Genomic DNA, 20,910 nt, shown 5'->3' on the forward strand with positions numbered 1-20,910 from the left:
TCCAGGCAAAGGATTACTGTTTGAGGATCGAGGTCATGAGCAGATCGTTGGGTACTCAAATGCTGATTGGGCAGGATCACCTTCTGATAGACGTTCTACGTCTGGATGTTGTGTTTTAGTAGGAGGAAATTTGGTGTCCTGGAAAAGCAAGAAACAGAATGTAGTTGCTCGGTCTAGTGCAGAAGCAGAATATCGAGCAATGGCTATGGTAACATGTGAACTAGTCTGGACCAAACAATTGCTCAAGGAGTTGAAATTTGGTGAAATCGGTTAGATGGAACTTGTGGAACTTGTGTGCGATAATCAAGATGCCCTTCATATTGCATCAAATCTGGTGTTTCATGAGAGAACTAAACACATTGAGATTGATTGTCACTTCGTAAGAGAGAAGATACTTTCAGGAGATATTACTACGAAGTTTGTGAGGTCGAATGATCAACTTGCAGATATTTTCATCAAGTCCTTCACCGATCCTTGCATTGGTTATATATGTAACAAGCTCGGTACATATGATTTGTATGCTCCGGCTTGAGGGGGAGTGTTAGATATAGATATGTAGTTGCCCCACATTGGAATAGGTGTAGTATGCCCTTTGTATAGAGTAGCTATAAATAAGCTCATCTTGTATTGCATTAGACACACAATATCAATATATCATATTTTCTCCCGTGCCTTCTCACATCAAGTATCAAGAGAACAACATTCTACTTACGCTAATCTTATTACAGTCATAAAGACAGAGACAAAGGTAACACAGACGTGAAATAAAATACTTCCAGATAACCTTTCATTATGGACAATAAAAGAAACATGTTCAGTCACGAAACTTTTTCCAAACTTAATTAAGGTAAGAGACGAAAGAAAACATCAATCAGTAAAGAAAAAGAAGGGGAAATTAAAAGGTGAAAAAGCAAAATGATATTAGATATTTGCAAGATTTTTAATATCACATTAGTCCCCACTCATCAAATGATGGTAGAGGGCATTTCATAAGGGCCAATCAACAGCCACAACAATTCGATAAGTGCTCCAGGAAACAACTAACCTTTGATAAATCAATAGGAACATCAAGATAATGATCTAAGAAATTTGCATTCTGTTCTGGATCAAGAAGCTCCAACATAGCACTTGCTGGATCACCAGCATGTCCTCTTCCCAACTGCCATAGAAGAAAAAATACAAAGCTATTATTACATTTGATCGATAATTATACACATTCTTTAAACATTTAGATTGCAGAAGAAATCCAAGCAAAAACATAATATGTTAATGCCCAAGATTCTTCCGGTGGTCATACACAGAAAAGCAAGATTTAAATAGTGGAAAAGAAGTTACACTTCACTCATAGTCAAAGCATATAATTGAAGTATGAACTCACAAACCATAAAATACCTTGTCAATTTCATCGATCAAAACAAGAGGATTAGCGGTTCCCACACTTTTTAAACATTGCACCATCTTCCCCGGCATGGCACCAATATAAGTTCGTCGATGTCCCTTGAAGTGTATCCCAAAGTTAGTCATGAAAGTTCAAGATTATGTGCACAACAAAACAACTCTGTTTTAGCTGGTTAGATATTTCTGTTACCTTTATTTCAGCAACATCAGACAGCCCTCCAACAGAAAATCGGTAAAATTTGCGGTTCAATGCACGTGCAATTGAACGACCTATACTGGTTTTGCCCACCCCAGGAGGGCCAGAGAGGCATATGATTTTCCCTGTTCAAACAAAAATAAGCAATGAGTTTGTTTAGTTCCTGACTCAGATTCACAAATTAAACTGAGATAAATCAGATAAAGCCGCACATATGAAAGACAGTGCCAGTGTATAATTGCGATTAATATCATCACTTGAATCTAACATTGTCCTAGCTATGGTGCAATTCACATTTTTCTAGAGTTGCCCTTTGTCTGTTTTTTCCTCAACACTTCATAGTTTTCAAAGATTTTCCTCAACAAACAACTACATCTCAAGTTCAAATGTCCCAAAGATATACAAGTACAACTGGCAGTGAAAGTAAGTTATCAATAAAATACCATAGAGCGAGTGCCCAATCATGGACAACACAATATCAGAATTTAAGAAGAACACCAACAAAGTATGGCCCAAGGTGCAGCTATTTAACTCACATTAATTGCTTTTCAAGGGAAGAAATTAAGCTCAAGATATATTTCTTTACTCCACAGATAATCACAAGAAAACATTGGAGGAACTCTCGACTGTCACAAAAAGTATTACCTAAGTTTGACCAATAAATATTTCTCAAATGCCCTAAAATGTTCACTTCTTCCAATTTACTCGTTCCAATTTGATGTCAATATAGTATGTGGGAACCATAAATCCCATGTTCTATGGATATATTTTCCATTGGTATATTATAATGTTATGAAAATGGACGGTAAGGAGATGGCTGGATCATTTTCCGTTCTTTTAATATGATTATAGCTGAACCTTATAAAACTGAGGATTTTATTAAAAATGAGGGTCATTATTTTTAAAAAATAAGGCATTTACCAACCTTGTGAGGTTCCTCTGAGTTTTCCCACAGCTATAAATTCCAAGATCCTTTCCTTAACATCGGTTAACCCATAGTGGTCTTCATCAAGAATTTGTTCTGCCCGTAGTACATCAAAGTTTTCATCACTGCATTTTGGATCATAAAAGAAGAAAAGTTCAGGAACCAATGCAATACACCCAGGCAGAGATCAAAACTATAAAGCCAACACCACCACCATCAGCAGCAAACAACACGAACTATGACAAATCAAGCCCCCATCTTAACCTACATAAGGAGCTCATCATAAGTACAATCCTAGTTTTGCTGCTCTCATGAGATCCTGGTCTAAACTGATACATTGGGATGTCAAGGAAGCATCCTCAAAGCCAGAAGCATGACATGTAAGAACCCAAAATAAGGAACAGGAGGAGAAAGAAAAGTTAAAGACAAATGGATATTACTCGATAGAAATTTAGGCAAGTCACATCACTAGGCAGTAAGGTTAACTTGGAAGCCTAGCAAATTTCAGACAATAACAATTTTATTTCTCATAACTGTTTAGCCAGCTTCTAACAAACAGATTCCTCTAGTACAGCTAACCAAGGATAAGGTTAACATCAGTTGGATTGAACCCAAGACAATGTAAGGTAGAATAGATAGACAACAAACCTGTAACTACCCCATGGCAAGGCAGTCAACCAATCAAGATAATTACGTGTCACGTTAAATTCACTGGAACTAGCTTCCAACAGTTGCAGTTTTGTCAGTTCTTCTTCAATAACTTGCATAACATGTACTGGTATTTTTTCTTTATTAGGCTCCAATCTTTCCCTGAACTTTGCTGCAGTAATAAACAAATATAGTGTCACACCATTAGATGTAATTAAAAAGGGAACAAAAAACTGCAGGTTTCCCTTAGTATTGACCAGAAAAATCCAAGCCCTTAAAGCGAACCTAATCATTAGGCAGTTTCTTCTCTCAATTTCAACACCAAAACCAGGTCTACCAAAACAATGCTACAATGCGGAGCTCAACTTTATCTTTGTGAAAATTATAGAGAAAAAATAATGAGAACCGCATTTTAGGGTTTGCAGTAACGTCTATTATCACCAAAACCTGGAAGAAGCACCTTCTTAAGCATCACACTCCTCAACAGGAGCAAAGGAGAGAAGAAAGAGCACATAACAGAAAAAGCAAGTAGGCTTCTAATTAGGAAGTGCACTGAAGGGAAACAGGACAGAATTCATGAGAAAAAGAAGACATTGGAGGAGGAAGATAATCTGAATCATGAGCAGTCCATAACATGAATAAACAACAATGCAGTGCTAAAACGGAAAATGTGGCCTTCCAGTAAATCCATGTTGAATTTGTGCCACATTACCAAATATGGTAGACAGTAACCTTTCGGAATTGAAGTTGAAGGATTCCAGTATTGTCTTATTAAGTGCTTTCGTGAAAACACAAAACAGCCCCCTATAGGTACAATGTATTCTAATCTGTCAAAAGTTTGGAATGTCTCAAATAGTTTTAGAAAGCATGTCAATAAAGTTGGTTGGACTGTGTACAAAGAAAATTCAACCTTCAATTTCCTATATGTAAAGCCAATTATCGCTTGAATGCTATTCATGCTTCTAGTGAAGATTTTCAATGGTAAACAGGAGATCAATCAGCCACCATAAAACTTTTACAACAGAAAGGGCAAAACATATTGCAAATGGCCTTTTCTATGCTACTGCTAAATGGAACTTTACCAGGGACAACATAAGATGTTTCACTGGCCAGATGGGAAAACACGTCTGGCCATAATAAATCCAAAAAGAACATTATCCATTTCAATAATAATTAAGAGACAACTAACCAGAAAGAGCTGTCTTGTCATCAGTCTCCAAACCTAGTTCCTGCATTAAGCCAATCAAAACCACGTCATAAGTACTTTTTTTTCAAATCAACTCTTTGTTTAAACTGTGAATCAAACATAAGAACCAGAAGCTTAACATATATATTATCTAGGAATAAACATATGTAAGTACTAAGTTTAAGGATGATAACACAAAAAAAGCTGCACATAATCCACATGCCTTCTTTATGGCCTTTAATTGTTCATTCAACAAATAACGGCGTTGCTCTCCGCTTATTTTTTCTTCAATTGCTCTTGCTATTGATTCCTGCAGAAAACAAAGACGACGTAAAATGCTAAATGCATGCATAACAACTATTCAAAGTTCTGGTATGCGTCTTGACGTGCATTTACCTGAATCTTACTAATCTCCATTTCTTTCTTCACTAGCTCCAGGGTAAGCTGTAGCCGCTTATGCACCTGATGCAGGTATTATGACGTTAGCTATGAAACAACAAGCGGGAAACATTCATTTTATCTCATGCACACACTGTATTCTGATCTCTCAGCAGACAAAAGGCTCAGTTCGAAGAAAATCATGAAATAACCATTGCAATGCGAGTTTATGATTCTTATGAGTAAATACAAAAAATTGCTAGCTGTTCTAAACTGAATATTTTTCCTTTCTAATTTCCCAAAATAAGTAGCTCCACTTGAACAAAGAGACAATTTCTTTTTATGAAGTAAATGAAGAACAAACTGATAACTTTTTTAGGTTCTTAACTTTTCGAGCAAAGAGTACCAATGAGAAGCGATTTTACCCATCAGCAAGAAATGAAGCTTTACTGCTAAGCTATACGCTTTGATCCTCCTTTTTTCTTTAACTTTCAACCATTATCCTTTTCAGAGCAGGGGCGCACTGACCAAACATATATTTTTATGTAGTTACAATAGGAAGCAAATGGCAAGGAAAAATTCTTAGATCTACCTCCTAGTAATAAAACCTCGCTCTCTTCCAGAGTGGTTAGAACTCACAATACTTGTAGACCTCTCTCTTTGGGGTTGGTATTGAAAAAAGCACACATACAGAAATATTATGTATCTAACTTCTTGAACCACAAACTTACATCTAGCTCTTCAAGCACTTGCTGGCATTGTAGCTTGTTGGCTCCAGATATTGCTGCTCCAAAATCTGCTAACCTTGCATAATTGAAATCACCAATATGCTGCAGCTTCAAAAAGTTAGAATGTTGAATGATGACAGACAGTTATGCGCATGCAATAAATAAAGACGCACAGATATATCGATCTATATCAAGAAGACAAAGATCTATTAGTTGAGTCATTATATAGGCAAGATCAATGAAGAACTTTTAAACATTTTTTTTTCTTGAGGAAGGAAAACAGTGCTATTATATATCTCCAGCACTAAGGCTGTGCTGGGAACCAACATATCACAATTCAAAAGAGCAAAACCAAAAATAATCCTTGTTCTTCTTACAAGGATTCTATAATATCTAGTTGTTAGATATGTACATAATGTAGTCTTGTCCCACATCCAGCATCACCCAGGTGATTCACGTCCTGCATCAGGTTCTGCACCTACTGCGGACTTGTCTCCTCTTAGTCAACCAATTGCACTCCGCAAAGGTGTACGGTCCACACTTAATCCTAATCCCCACTATGTTGGTCTAAGTTATCATCGTCTATCGTCACCTCATTATGCTTTTATATCTTCTTTGTCCACTGTTTCTATTCCTAAGTCTACAAGTGAGGCACTATCTCATCCTGGATGGCGACAGGCTATGATTGACGAGATGTCTGTTTTACATGCGAGTGGCACTTGGGAGCTTGTTCTTCTTCCTGCAGGTAAGTCTACTGTTGGTTGTCGTTGGGTTTATGCAGTCAAAGTCGGTCTGGATGGCCAGGTTGATCGGCTTAAGGCTCGTCTTGTTGCAAAAGGATATACTCAGATTTTTGGGCTTGATTATAGTGATACTTTCTCTCCTGTGGCTAAAGTAGCATCTCTTCGTCTTTTTTTGTCCATGGCTGTTGTACGTCATTGGCCTCTTTATCAGTTAGACATTAAGAATGTTTTTCTCCACGGTGATCTTGTCGAGGAAGTTTATAAGGAGCAACCACCTGGTTTTGTTGCTCAGGGGGAGTTTAGTGGTTGTGTATGCAGATTGCGCAGGTCACTATATGGTTTGAAACAGTCTTCTCGAGCCTGGTTTGGTAAGTTCAGCACAATTATTCAGGAGTTCGGCATGACTCGTAATGAGGCTGATCACTCTGTGTTTTATCGGCATTCTGCTCCGAATCTATGTATTTATCTGGTGGTTTATGTTGATAATATTGTTATTACTGGCAACGATCAGGATGGTATTACTAATCTGAAGAAACATCTCTTTGAGCACTTCCAAACTAAGGATCTGGGCAGTCTGAAGTATTTTCTAGGTATTGAGGTTGCTCAGTCTAGCTCAGGTATTGTTATTTCACAACGGAAGTATGCCTTAGACATTCTTGAGGTTGCTCAGTCTAGCTCAGGTATTGTTATTTCACAGCGGAAGTATGCCTTAGACATTCTTGAGGAGACTGGAATGATGGGTTGCAGACCTATTGACTCTCATATGGATTCGAATGCTAAGCTTATGTCTGGACAGGGGGAGCCTCTTAGAGACCCTACGAGATATAGGAGGTTGGTTGGAAAATTGAATTACCTCACAGTGACTAGACCTGACATTTCTTTTCCGGTGAGTGTTGTAAGTCAGTTTATGGATTTTCCCTGTGATAGTCACTGGGATACAGTTGTTCGTATTCTTCGGTATATAAAGTTAGCTCTAGGCAAAGGATTACTATTCGAAGATCGAGGCCACGAGCAGATTGTTAGGTACACTGATGCTGATTGGGCAGGATTGCCTTTTGATAGACGATCTACATCTGGATATTGCGTTCTAGTAGGAGGTAATTTGGTCTCGTGGAAGAGCAAGAAACAGAATGTAGTTGCTCGATCTAGCGCCGAAGCCGAATATCGGGCCATGGCTATGGCAACGTGTGAGTTAGTTTGGGTCAAGCATTTGCTCAAGGAGTTAAAGTTCGGAGAAATCAGCAGGATGGAACTAATGTGTGATAACCAAGTTGCTCTTCATATTGCGTCAAATCCGGTGTTCCATGAGAGGACTAAACACATTGAGATCGACTGCCACTTTATCAGAGAAAAAATACTTTCAGGAGATATTGTTACAAAGTTTGTAAAGTCGAATGATCAACTAGCAGATATTTTCACTAAGTCTCTTATTGATTCTCGTATTAGTTACATGTGTAACAAGCTCGGTACATATGATGTGTATGCACCGGCTTGAGGGGAGTGTTAGATATGTACATAATGTAGTCTTGTCCCACATTGGAATAGGAGTCAGTTAGACATTAAGAATGCTTTTCTCCACGGTGAACTTGACGAGGAAGTTTATATGGAGCAACCACCTGGTTTTGTTGCTCAGGGGGAGTTTAGTGGTTGTGTTGTCTTCTTACAAGGATTCTATAATATCTAGTAAAAAGTCAGTCTTCTAGGAGTTCTTTACACCACAACTGAAATTAAAGAAGACAATTCATCTTGAGTACAGCTGCTTCTTAGCTCTTTCATCAAGACATCTTGAATTTCTTTCCTTCCATATTGTCCACCAGACACACACAGGAATTGTTCACCACCATCTCTTCTGCCTCACAGTCCCTCCCATGTGGTTCCAGCATACCAGCAATTCTCCGGTAGACTTTAGCATAACGTGATTCCTTTCATGCTTAGAAATAGTTGACATAGCTAATCAGTGACTTCACAGTGTATAAAGATGCTAATGCTCTCTGATTCCTTTTCACATAAATGGCATTTTGAGCACAGTTGCGTTCCTCAAATTATCTTGAGTTAAACATGCATCTTTAACACCCAACCAAGAGAAAGAAGCTACCTTATATGGGCATTTAACTTTCCAAATATGCTTCTTAGGCCAAATGATCTGTTGCCCAGTATCATTGAAAGCTATATAAATAGACTTACTCTGTTGATGCCTTTACTGCGATGCTTCCAAACTATTCTGTCTTCACTTGCTATAGTTCCTTGAAATTGTTCCAGAACCTTGAAGTGTTCAGCTATCCTACTTTAGAAATCTTCTGAAATTGAGATTCCACCCCTGTTGTCCCCAAACCTCATGAATGCATCAGGTGCCTGTGCCTCAGTAAGACTGAATAGGAAAGGAAAAAACTCATTTAAAGGCTGAGAACCAACCCAGATGTCATACCAGAAAGATACTTTCATCCAATTCCAACTTTATAGCTAATATTGTTTGCAAAAGAAGGCCAAAATCTCCTGATTGATCTCAAGACACTAACACCAAAAGGTGTAGTTACTTTTTACAGCACCACTGACACTCTTGCTCATACTTCGCACTAATACCCAGTATCATTGAAGGCTATATAAACAGACTTACTCTGTTGATGCCTTTACTGCGATGCTTCCAAACTATTCTGTCTTCATTTGCTATAGTTCCTTGAAATTGTTCCAGAACCTTGAAGCGTTCAGCTATCCTACTTTAGAAATCTTCTGAAGTTGAGATTCCACCCCTGTTGTCCCCAAACCTCATGAATGCATCAGGTGCATGTGCCTCAGTAAGACTGAATAGGAAAGGAAAAAACTCATTTAAAGGCTGAGAACCAACCCAGATGTCATACCAGAAAGATACTTTCATCCCATTTCCAACTTTATAGCTAATATTGTTTGCAAAAGAAGGCCAAAATCTCCTGATTGATCTCAAGACACTAACACCAAAAGGTGTAGTTACTTTTTACAGCACCACTGACACTCTTGCTCATACTTCGCACTAATACCCCCCCCCCCCACACACACACACACACACAAAGCTTTTTACCCACAACTAAATCTTCATAATCTTTTCATAAGCAAACACTATTATGCGACCTCAAATATCTTATGCCTAATCCCTCCTGCCTTTTGCTGTTAATCACAATACTCCACTTGATAATATGATGACGTCTCCTTTATCTATTGCCTTGCCAGATGAAATTTCTTCTTAGTGAATCTATTCTCTTTTCCATTTAAGAGGTAGTGGAAATAAAGACATCATATATGGAAGCAATGAACCGAGAACAATGTTTACCAGAATCATTCGACCTCTCAAAGATAAGTACTGAGTACTGCCAATCTTTTTTCAAATTTCCTCACAACCCCATTCCAAATATCAAGTATTTTGTTTTTTGCTCCCAGAGGCATCCCTATATAACTTGTTGGGAGAGAACCCACCACACATCCAAGTATCCCTGCAAGTAGCTGAACTTCTAGCACTTCATTCACCAAAAATAAAACTCTTCCTCCAATTAACGAGTAGAGCTGAGACAGCTTCAAAATACGTTAGAATTAGTTTTAGATGTTTGATTTGTTTTACTTTAGCATCAAAAGAATCAAAAGTAATTTGCACATTAAAGATGAGAGATTTCCATGTTGCTTCTGTTATTAGAGATTCTGAAGCCCTTTAGTCATCCTTTATGCTTAGCCAGCTTTACCATATTATTAAGCCTTCCATAGCAACGATGAAGGAAAATACAAGGGATCTCCCCTCGTGTTCGACTCCAATGAGAAGAGGAAAAAACTTCAGGTGAACCATTTATCATGAGAAAATCTCACTGTAATGATGCAAAAAGACATCCATTCGATCCATTCCTAAGCTGATAGGTCTAAAATATTACTTCCCTTACTCCATTCTTCTTTGGAATTAAGGCCGCAAAAGTGCATTGTGAATTTTCCCAAAATACTCATGAGAATGAAAATTCCCCGGAGTCTTCATAATATCCACCATGAGAATATCCTAGTAAGAATGGAAGAAACCCGTAGAATATCCATCTGGCCTTGGAGCTTTATCAATTGCACATAACCTAATACAATCAAGCACCTCATGTTCTTCAAAAGTTCTCTGCAATCATATTGCTTCTTCATCTGTAATCTTAGGGCATTTCTGATAAGTGAACTCAAGCATCCATTGCTCAAATTCAGTATATAATTGCAAGTCGAATGAAATGATCTCCACGCTAATGATCACAAGATCATCCTCTAATTCTCCATTAATATCCAGCTTATCAATTGTGTTGAATCTTCTGTGGGCATTTGCCAACCTTTCAAAAAACATGCTGTTTTTTCCCGTGTTTTAACCACAAAACTCTAGACCTTTGTCTCCAAGCTATCTCTTCATTTTTGGCAATCTCTGTATCTTCATAAATAAGGTGGCCTTCAAAAGTAGCTCTTCTTCATTAAGAGATCTATATTCCCTGAATGTTGTCCAACTCTAAAAGTTGAGTTAGTTAGACTGTCTTTTATTTTCCAGACTACCATGGTCTGAAGATTCCCAAATCCCAACCCCACAGCTTTGTATCAACAACTTCAGTTGGCTTGAAAGAATGGAATCTAGACTACCCTGTACTTCAAAAGAGTTCCACAGCTTTTCACCATTTCATTGAATCCCTCAACACCCAAACACCAGCTTTCAAACTTGAAGTAAGATTTTAAACTTCCCCATCTCCGCATTGTAAAGAAATGGGAGTACAGTCAGAAAATACCCTTGGGAGTACCGCTTGCCTTTTGTTCTTGAATTCCTCAGCCTATTTAGCCGAAAAAAGAAATCTATCCAATCTTGAAGAGTTTTCCTGATTATTACCCTTTGTCCATGTAAGAGGATCCTCATTGAGATGAGAATCTACAAGCTTCTAATGATCTATAAAATGAGAGAAGTCCATCATAGTCCTAGTGAGTCTATTGTTGTTCTTTCTTTTTGCTATGAATCTATTAGTGTTAAAATCTCTATACACCACCCAAGGCCCTGCACAAATGCCTTAGATGCTATTATTTCCCACTAGCGTTCTTGTTTCTCCAACTTGCAGTGTGATTCATACACCCCTGTGAGGTGCCAGGAGAAATTAAGTGATAATGAGGAAATTTTGCGAGTGATAGTATACATCCCTTGTTGATAGTTTCTCTTTGTCCAAACATTTTTTCCCACATCACCAATATTTTCCCTTTCCTGTGGTTGGATCCAAACAACACTTGAGATGGGTCTGACCACATTTGTTTAACTAGTATTTCCACATCCCCTTCTAAGTTCGTCTTTGAAAGCAATAAATGTTTGCCTTCCATTTATGGATTAACTTTTTATCAACTTTATCTTTTCCCTGTCATTCAACCCCCTAACATCCAAGTGAGAATATTCAGCTTCATGGGTACCTAGTGTTTGTGATCCCCCTTCCCCTCCTTGATCCTCCCTCCCCATAATTCACATTAAAACCCAGTTTTTGGAGTTCCTTTATACCTATCACTTTTGGAATTGCGAATCTAGACACGGTAGCTTCATTTCTCTTATGCCTTCTCTTGTCAAGCTTCGTGAACAACACTAGACCCTCCATTTCACATTCACAAAAATTCAATCCATATTGTTTGCTCATCTTTGTAACACTATTATGAAGCCATAAGAAAGCTTGAGTAGCCTCTTCGATAAGCCATGGTTTAGTTTTCTCAAATTCAAAAAACTATCTGATTTTGGTCACCCTCTTTCGATTGTAGGAAGAAAGAGTTTTCTCAATCTTGAATAACAACTTTTGCGTCATCAGCTGCATCTGAGTTCTGCAAAATTTGTGGCAGACTAGGGCTTTCCTGCTCTTTCATCTATTTGTCGATCATGGTGCTGTGAAAGGAGTCTAGAATGTATCGTGTTTCAGACAAACTAATGACATTAATCCACTAAAAGATGATCAAAACTGAGACCCAAAAGGTTCATGGCTAGAAGACCAAGCCCCCTAATTGAAAGTAAAGGTTGAATCATCTGAGCCTATATCTATTCTTTTTGACGACCCAAAAGTCATGTTAAGCTTCCAAACATCATGACATAAGTCGCCCAATTCTGGAGCCCGTTTCTTTACTACTGACCCATTCCCCTTAAGACCTTTCATGTGCCACTCCCACATCTGTCCCCACTTTTTTTAGAATCTGAAATACAGTCACCAACCCCCACATGGACGATCTTTTCTACGGTAGCAGGCCTATCTCAAACTTCATCATAGGACCTAGCAAGTCCATCTTCTTCTCCATTTCATCGATTGGAGATAATTGTTACCAACGCTACACTCCGAACATGTAATTTATAAAGAAAACCCTTCTTCACCACTTTTAGGGTTTTCAAAATCTTCTCCATCTGCCTCCTCACCTTGATTGAAGCCCATCTAGGATGATTTCTTAGAGTTGCCTCTTTTTCAATTTCCAGCCAACCCCCACAAATATCACCTAAAGCTTTGAAGACTTGGTAACCCCTCTGAAATTGGTCGAAAGGAGTAATGTCTCTTACTCCAAATACAAATGTATTTTCCGGTGCATTCGGACAGAGAAAGTCTGTAGGTTTATTGTCGACTTGAAGGAGAAAGAGTAAAGAAATCGCAAGCCCTAATTTTTTGTTTTAACAGATCGCTGCTACTGCCTTCTTCTTTTTTTTGCAAAAAGCGACACTACAGGTCGCCTCACGCTACAGGTCGCCACACGCTACAAAGGCAGAGGCGCTCGCCTTTTTGAAAACGCTACGCCACACTGTAAAATAGCGATGGCAGCTCGCCTCGCCTCACGCTATTAGCGCTGAGGCGAGCGCTATTTACAACACTGAGAGAAACAAGAGATGTTTTGATGGAAACTCAACTCCTATAGGTTCTTTAAAGGCTCTCTGTATTGCCAATTTGTTTTGCTGGTCTAGACTGTACCCTATCAACAATATTGATCAGCTTTTGGATTTCATTAGTTCCTTAGCTCTGACTTAGCCAATTATGTATAGGAGCCGGAATATTGTTTGTAAGCTCAAATGCCAAATCATGTACTTCTTCCATCTTCCTGATGCCATCTATTGAAATCACTTACTTTATCAAAAATAAATAAAAAATTGGAGGGACGCAAATGCTTCCCTTAGAAGTAATCAATAAGTCCCTATCCCTTTATCCCTCCACTCCCACTTCTTCAGCAAAACATGCCACAATATTATCTTTTGATTTTGACACACTTCATAACAATCAGTAGCATCTCTTTAGAAATTCAGCAGAGAGAGGATTTCCAGATAAATATGTATAAACTTCCTAGCTCCCAATACATCTTATACAGTTGTTCAGTTGTATAAATTTCCGTGTCTCTTTAGAAATATGTATAACAATATGTATACAGTTGGTTCAGAGAACATTTATGACCTTCCATTTCCTCGCCGTCTTGCATCTTTTAATTAGTCTCCTCTTTCAGTATGGCATCAACTATAAGGCAGAGAATCTAGTCATGGATTTGATTACCACCAACACGAACATAGGATTTCCCATTACAAAGAATGGCATGAAATGCCCAACTTAGGGCATGATCTAAGTTTAACACAATCTACCATCATTGTGGAGTTTCACACAATACTGTGGGCTAGAATATCAAAAGGCAATGCATTTTGAGAGAGTAAAATTTTTTTTATTGGAGTTATCACCAAATCAAGCAATTAGGACTTAACATTTAGCAAGAAATGACTAACACCTGGATATAAGTTTGAACGTGATCCTTCCAGAGAGAACTTGTCTTCAAAACATCCCTTAGGGTTGATAGAACTTCAAAAGATGTCGCCTTTATAACATCGTCATCCTTGTTGTACGGCTGTTCCTGCAACATAATTAAGAAAGCAAATTTTAGAAACAATTTCAAAACTGAACATCAAGCTTTATGAGTTTATCATTGCTGGGTAGAAAGAATGCACAAAAAACTGAGGCATGCCTTGAGATGATCAACTTTCACTGTAAGGGGTTCTTCACTGACCTGCAAATGAATGCCACTGTTTCAGTCCTCAAAGTGTTACTCTTGTACATATCACAAAATGGGCTATCGAGACGGGAAAAAACAACATGGTGAATAAAGTAAGGAAATCTGACAGTGAACATTCAAGTGTGACAAATCTACTGCATAGTCATCAAATTGTTACACTAGTATATTGAAGAAAATTTTTATTGAAACAAAAGAAATAACTACATAAGGGAATCTGACTGCAAACATCCAACAATAAATAAACCCAGTGTAATCCCACATGTGGGGGTCCAAGGAGGGTAGTGTGTGCGCAAACCTTACCCTACCTTGTGAAGGTAGAGAGGTAAACATCCAACAGTATGTATAATCTAATAGGAGAATTATTAATAAGGAGCTCAGGGGTTGAGAGATTTAAGTCCAATAGAAGAGGATAAGAGGTCCTCAATCACAAAATAAAACGAAAAAATAAGAAGACATAAGACCCTCCAATGGCTAAGTAAGCCCATAAATGGCTGACCATGCTTGAGTACTCCAGCTTTACAGCTAAAGCCAAGAATACGACTCTATACCAAATTAGAGCTCAAACAAATAGGATTCTATTCAATCTTTTATGTGTTTTATATATGTTTAAGCCCCAGGGCTTTGGTCTAGTGGTAAGAGTACAGCCCGTGATATGTAGGTTGGGTGCACATCACAGTTCGTGCTCTGGCGCAAACAAAAGCCTAGTATTTAGGTAGACAATGGTAGAATGGCGAGCCCATTATCCACCGAGTTTGAAACCATGAGCCACTTACCCTCAGATTTCTCGGTTATCAAAAGTCTAGGATTTCATTCAAACCAAATGCATCGGCAATCAAACAGATGCTAAACTAGCACATCATAGAAGAAACTCAATAGCTTTTCTCTTCTACAACCCCGAAGTGCAATAAGAAAGACATTCCTATGACTTTGCAGGAAACCAGTTGTCCAAAATTATTACAAAGTGCTACTTTCTGTTGCAAACAAGCAATCAAGAATAACTAAAAGAGTGTTTCATTCTATTGGTAACACATCATACACAACTGGGAAAAACAGCTCATTTAGCCTCAAATTGCAACAGACCTCTATCGCTTGACAACGCAGCTGCTCAGTTATATGAAGCCAAAAGGAGAAAGACTGGGTGTTGGGACACAAAAGGTAGGAAAGAGAGAAAAGTATACAAGTGCAATGAACCCAAGATGTCAAATCGGCAGTCTCAAAATCAGGAGATGATGGATATGTAGATGAAAAATACAACTAAATAGGACACAAAGAAAACATATGGAGCTACTTATAACCAAAAAATAACGCAGACATTTACTTACCACCTCTGTCATACGTATCCGCCTGTGACCAATAAGAATAACCTGGTCGTCTTTAATACTTGTTATCTGGCTCATCATAAGTTGCATCAACCTTGATCAGAAACTTCTTCAATAACTTAAAGCAACAGAATAACACAAGGAACAACAAGATGTACCTGAGCAAGTGTACCAACTTCATGAAGACGGTTCAACATGTCTTTTCCTTTAAGCTCATAGATGTTTTTTTCTGTATCTGAGGCAGACACAACATTAGGATCAGTCCCTTGCTCGTCTTTCATAAGGAAAGCGCCAGCATAAGGTGCTTGCCTTTTTCGACTTTCCAGCAAGGCTGCTAATACCTTGGGATCCTGCAGTTAAATTTACGGATTATGTGGAGCCTCAGATCAATTTGTTGCATGCCATTACAGTATAATTTATCTTTTTCTGGAAACTAACAAATGAGGCTAAAGAATATTACAATTGAGCAAAGACGCTCTCCGAATTGAAGGTTTTAGCTTTTCAAGCTTACAACTTCAGCCAAGAACTTTCCATCAATTAAAGTAGAGCATTCTTAAAGCTGAATGCTGGTTACAGACTTAAGAGGAAATAGGGTCCAAAACACTAGCTGAAACAGTACAACTCTCAGAAAGTTGACAGTAATTATACACTTAATGTTTAAAGCTTATATCTATTTTATTTTGAAAATTACGAAGACTAAGACATGGTTTAACCCATCCTAGACAAGGTACCATACCTTCACATAAATATGCATATAAAACCCTGGAAATAACGGTCTGTGTGGAAGTGGCAGTGCTAGAACCTGCACCAAGAAAACAACATGCATCATTATAAATTATAAAGAATTAAAAAAGTACAGCCCACACAGACTTTATTTATTTTTAGTATAATAAATGACATAAAGCCCTTAATTGCAAGTCTTACAGGTAAATCTTATCCAAAGATAAAACCATAACCAACCAAGAAGGCAAGAAATGGGTCGCATCCATTAAATTTACAAACAGATGAATTATGAGCAAACAAGAAGCCTCCAAGAAACAGTGTTTTCTTTGCATTCGTTCAGTATCTCTCTTTTTTAGGGAAGGTTGATAAATACCATTTTTACACTGATCTTGCAACAACTAGCAAAAACTGAAATACACATATGAATCTTCCTTTCAAAGAAAAACGAGATAGTAGGGCAACCTATTACTTTATCCTCACATGTACTTTCCAATGCTTTACTTCTTAAATAACCTAGAAGCTGTTGATTAAATTGAAACTAAAGCATGAAGTAACCCTCTCTAGGCCTCCAAATATAGGATGAAATGTTAAAAATTAACATCCATCAAGGTGCCTTCTGTACGGCCAGAAGTCAGAGGCATGAGGCATAACTGGTCGAATGTTGACTCTGAAAAGAGCATATGGGAAGGAGAGTATTCTAATTACAATGGACAAGCAAACAAAAAAAAATTCTTTTGCTGAACAATGTGAATCACCAGCTTCTTGCAGGTGAGAAATCATTCAAAATCATTAGGAACTTTCTGAAGCTTCAGTCTTGACATAGAGCTGATCAATTTGCCTCTACAAGGTGGGAGTTACACATGGTCCAGAGAGAGACAAGGCAGGAAGTACTCAAGGATCGACGGGTTTCTAATATCAGGAGATTTCAAAGAAACAATCTCAACCAATACGGATGGTTCAACTGACAATGTGCTCAAAACAAATCAATCTTCTTGATTATGGGATTCTCTGTAAAAAAAATAAGCCATTTAAATCTGAAAATTGTGAGACAATAGAAGAAGCAGATGAAAAGATAAGTTGATGAATACTTATTACATAATACATGACACTTAATTTTCAGGTGTGAAAAGAACAATAATCTTTGATGTTGGACTAACTTAACATTAACATTCTACTAACTAACATTGCCATTGTATTATGTGTCCTCGAACTCAAGGTAAGAAGAAGTGAAGAACACCTTGAATTTGCTTTTCTGGAAAACACGGAATAGTGAACAATAGTCGTAATAGACTAATAGTAAAGCATCACCTAGAAAGTGAACAGTTCAAATCGTGATCAGTCACCAGAACACCATAATGGATTTTTTCGCTGAAAGTCACGAAAATAGCCCAGCTAAAGAAATCATTAATATTCAGCATAGACTAAGGGAACCGACTCTCAATGACCAGAGAGAACGCGATACCAGGAATCTCAAAACCAACCTTGGTGTGGCGTAAGGTGGCAGCTAATGTGGCTCGAATTGGCGGCTAAACAGTGACTAGAATAGCAATGAAATAGCATCCAAAATAGATATCTGGAACAATAATCATAATACTGGCCTGAAAGATGGTAGAAAACTCATTGGAAGAATGGCCAAAATAGTTCTTTTACACTGTAAATGGGACATGGTTGGGATGGTGGCAGAAACTCAATGGAAGAATGGTCAAAAAGGAGGAATTTTACAGCTAAAAAGATGACTGAGAAAGAGGCATGATACAGTCAAATGGTCTACAGAAATAGGTATGAGGTTAACGATCACCAAAAGTGGAAAGAATAGTAAAAAAGTTGACCAATCGGGTAGCATAGGCTGCCCCTTATTAAGATCACCAATGGTATGTGATACGATCTGAGAAAATAAGAAAGAGGATGAATTGGTAACTTGATGAAAATTGGAATACAAGACACATCTATTTGTACCTAACAATCAAATAGAAAAGACACATCTATGTGTAGGTGAGAAATACATTAACTTTATGATATCTTTCCAATGTGAGACTAATTTAACACTACTAAGATAACACACATTAACATTTGAACAAGAACAAGTGGGTGCTACAAGATGGTCAAGGGATGACAAGAATAATATCACATTGCCGAAAATCCAAGCTGTGTGATTGGAAAAAAACTTGAAATTACTTACAGATGATCTTAGAAGATGAAAATAGAGAGGTATATGCTTGAGCGGAGATGGAGATGAAAGAATTGTTGGAAAAATTGAAACCTTTAGAAATCATTAGGTGAAGCAAAAGAGATGATTGCAAATGAATTACCCCTAATGGAAGACTTGATTAAGGAGTTGGCAGACTGTGCCTTAGTGGAGGAGGTATCAAGGAAGCAAAAATCAATAACATTGTGGTTGAAGGAGGGGTACAGAAATACCACATTCTTTCTTCCTCCTCTTCTTTTTTTTTTTTTTGGAAGAAAGTGGAATACCACATTCTTTCATTGAAAGGGTAATGCTAATTCAAGCTACAATAGCATTAAAAAAGTTGCTCACTGATGAGAGGCTCTCTGACGATCCTAAGAAGATTCAGGACAAGAAATCTTTAAAAAGACGACTAGATTTTAAAAATTTGTCAATTGTCATTTCATTAAAATACTAATGCTAATTGAAGCTACAATAACATTAAAAGTGTCGGTCATCGATGTGAGGTTGTCTGAGGATCTTAAGAAGATTGATATCAAGATTCTTTACCACTACAGCCTGATTTAAAAAAGTCTACACTACTATTCTTTCGTCTCAAACGGAATGGCTGGGTTCAAAATATGAGAATCAAAGCATCTGATAATAAAACCGTTCTTTTTGAGACAAAGAGGGTATCAAAAGCTGTTCTTTGGAAAATAAAATGTTGAAGACCTTCACAGCATTATATCACGTCAAGGTTGGGAAGGCCTTTTACTAAAGAATAATTGAGTGTACAAGTCTACGAGAAATATAATCTTGGCGATCCACCTTTTATATCCTAGAAAGTTAACTTCTTAGCCAACCATCCCTTTTGATTGCCGGCAGAGTGTTGCAACCAAAGTTAAAAATATTTTCTATATCAAATTGATCCCAATTCTGCGTCAATGCCAACCACAAAGATTAGAAATTTCATCATCAGCGTCCATGTTTGCATCCATATGTACAAATTTGTATAATAATGAATAAAATCATATCACAACTACCCAAAGAAGACATAAAACCAGCACTAACAACAGAAGGAACTCACTTAATATCTTCTCTTTTGGTGCACAATCTGACATGGCCACGCCGTTATAACAAAAAGTTGACATCTTTTCTTAAGGAGTCATTTTACCAGCCATCAAATATTGGAATAAAATGTACTTATATAATGATGGAGCAGGAAAATACTTAATTATGCGCCAAATTATATTAGTTAATAACAATGAAGTGATAAATTGAACTGAGAATGTACATTAGTTAACAAAAGTCATAAAATTTATTTTAAAGAGACGTGTAATTCTATTGGTGCGGGTGCAAGAAATTATTATGAACTAACCGTAAGGCAATCTTCAGGCTTAAAAACAGTAGGAACAATAGCAGCGGAAGCCTTAGAATCAGCATCTCCGCCTTTCTCGGCCGGCTTGGCTTCGGATGCAGCAGCTTCGGAATTCGATTCGGACCCATCAGTAGAATCCGAACAAAAGAATCGTCGAGACAAATAAGGGCCCCTGCGATTCGAACTTCTTAGCGAACCTAAAACCCGAAGCAAGGGCGTATTCGAGTCAGTGCCACGGCGAACTTGAGGGGTAAATGCCGTTGTGACGGCGTGGAAACGATTCTGCAGACATGAGGATGTGAGAGCCTTCAACATTATTGCAAAAATTGATGGGAAAACGAGGGTTGGCTGACTAAATGGTGTACTAGTTTCGCCTAGTTAAAGTAGGGGAGGCTCAGAACCGCCATTGATGAGCTTACTGGAGGAAGCCGTTTTCTGTGACTTTCATAGTTAAAACCCTCCCTAAACCCTCTAAGTTAATCAAATTACCGACATAGCCCTTCAGTTTTAAGTCTATATTTTTCTTTCTTTCTAGTGGAGTAATAAAGTTTTTGAAAAATCAAAAGAAAAAAATCAATTTGGAACCAAACCTAAAATGATCTTTTCTTTTCTTTTTTCGGTCCAGAAGAAATATATAGTGGAAGCACATTATCAGCTTGATATTGCTTCTATTTAATAAACTAGCTTTAGTGTACGTGTGTAGTTTGCGTCAATCAGTATGAAATATATTAAAAAGTAAATTAGTTGCATACAATGAAACAATAGCTCAATTTAGTATCTTCCAAACATGCAAAGATGATGAATTTAGTTGAATTAATTATATAATATTTGTAATTATAAATATTTTATTATACTTATGAGATATAAATATGTTTTGTTGTTGTATCTCGCCTAATATCTCTTTAGAATACAAATAATACAAATTTGGACTACTAATTTGACCAATGACATTATTAGTTTGTATGGCCAAAACTTTTAAAATCAGCTTATTTTGAAAAATGCTTTTCGCAAAAAGTGCTTTTCATAAAGTACTTTTTGTGAGAAACAACTTATGTTTGACTAAATAATTAAAAAAAAATATTTTTGAGTGGTAATTGATGTTTGGCTCAACTTTTAG

The 20,910-nt window shown here is 37.5% G+C and overlaps 1 protein-coding gene across 1 annotated transcript in view; it reads right to left on the reverse strand.

Annotated features, from left to right (window-relative positions):
* The window catches only part of LOC107809486 (lon protease homolog 1, mitochondrial), a 30,753-nt gene extending 10,459 nt beyond the window's left edge, over positions 1–20,294 (reverse strand). Inside the window, exons 1-15 of the mRNA XM_075253708.1 lie at positions 19,794–20,294; positions 16,265–16,330; positions 15,687–15,878; positions 15,532–15,597; positions 14,162–14,203; positions 13,928–14,050; positions 5,463–5,561; positions 4,750–4,815; positions 4,577–4,663; positions 4,357–4,396; positions 3,168–3,339; positions 2,520–2,644; positions 1,589–1,719; positions 1,393–1,497; positions 1,046–1,159 (exon numbers count right to left, since the gene is read on the reverse strand). Of these exons, the coding sequence (XP_075109809.1) occupies positions 1,046–1,159; positions 1,393–1,497; positions 1,589–1,719; positions 2,520–2,644; positions 3,168–3,339; positions 4,357–4,396; positions 4,577–4,663; positions 4,750–4,815; positions 5,463–5,561; positions 13,928–14,050; positions 14,162–14,203; positions 15,532–15,597; positions 15,687–15,878; positions 16,265–16,330; positions 19,794–20,108 (1,743 nt within the window). The 5' untranslated portion in view covers positions 20,109–20,294. The remainder of the gene's footprint in view (positions 1–1,045; positions 1,160–1,392; positions 1,498–1,588; positions 1,720–2,519; positions 2,645–3,167; positions 3,340–4,356; positions 4,397–4,576; positions 4,664–4,749; positions 4,816–5,462; positions 5,562–13,927; positions 14,051–14,161; positions 14,204–15,531; positions 15,598–15,686; positions 15,879–16,264; positions 16,331–19,793) is intronic.
* Positions 20,295–20,910: the final 616 nt, after the last annotated feature.

Source organism: Nicotiana tabacum, chromosome 5 (assembly GCF_000715075.1).
Source record: "Nicotiana tabacum cultivar K326 chromosome 5, ASM71507v2, whole genome shotgun sequence".
NCBI lineage: Eukaryota > Viridiplantae > Streptophyta > Magnoliopsida > Solanales > Solanaceae > Nicotiana > Nicotiana tabacum.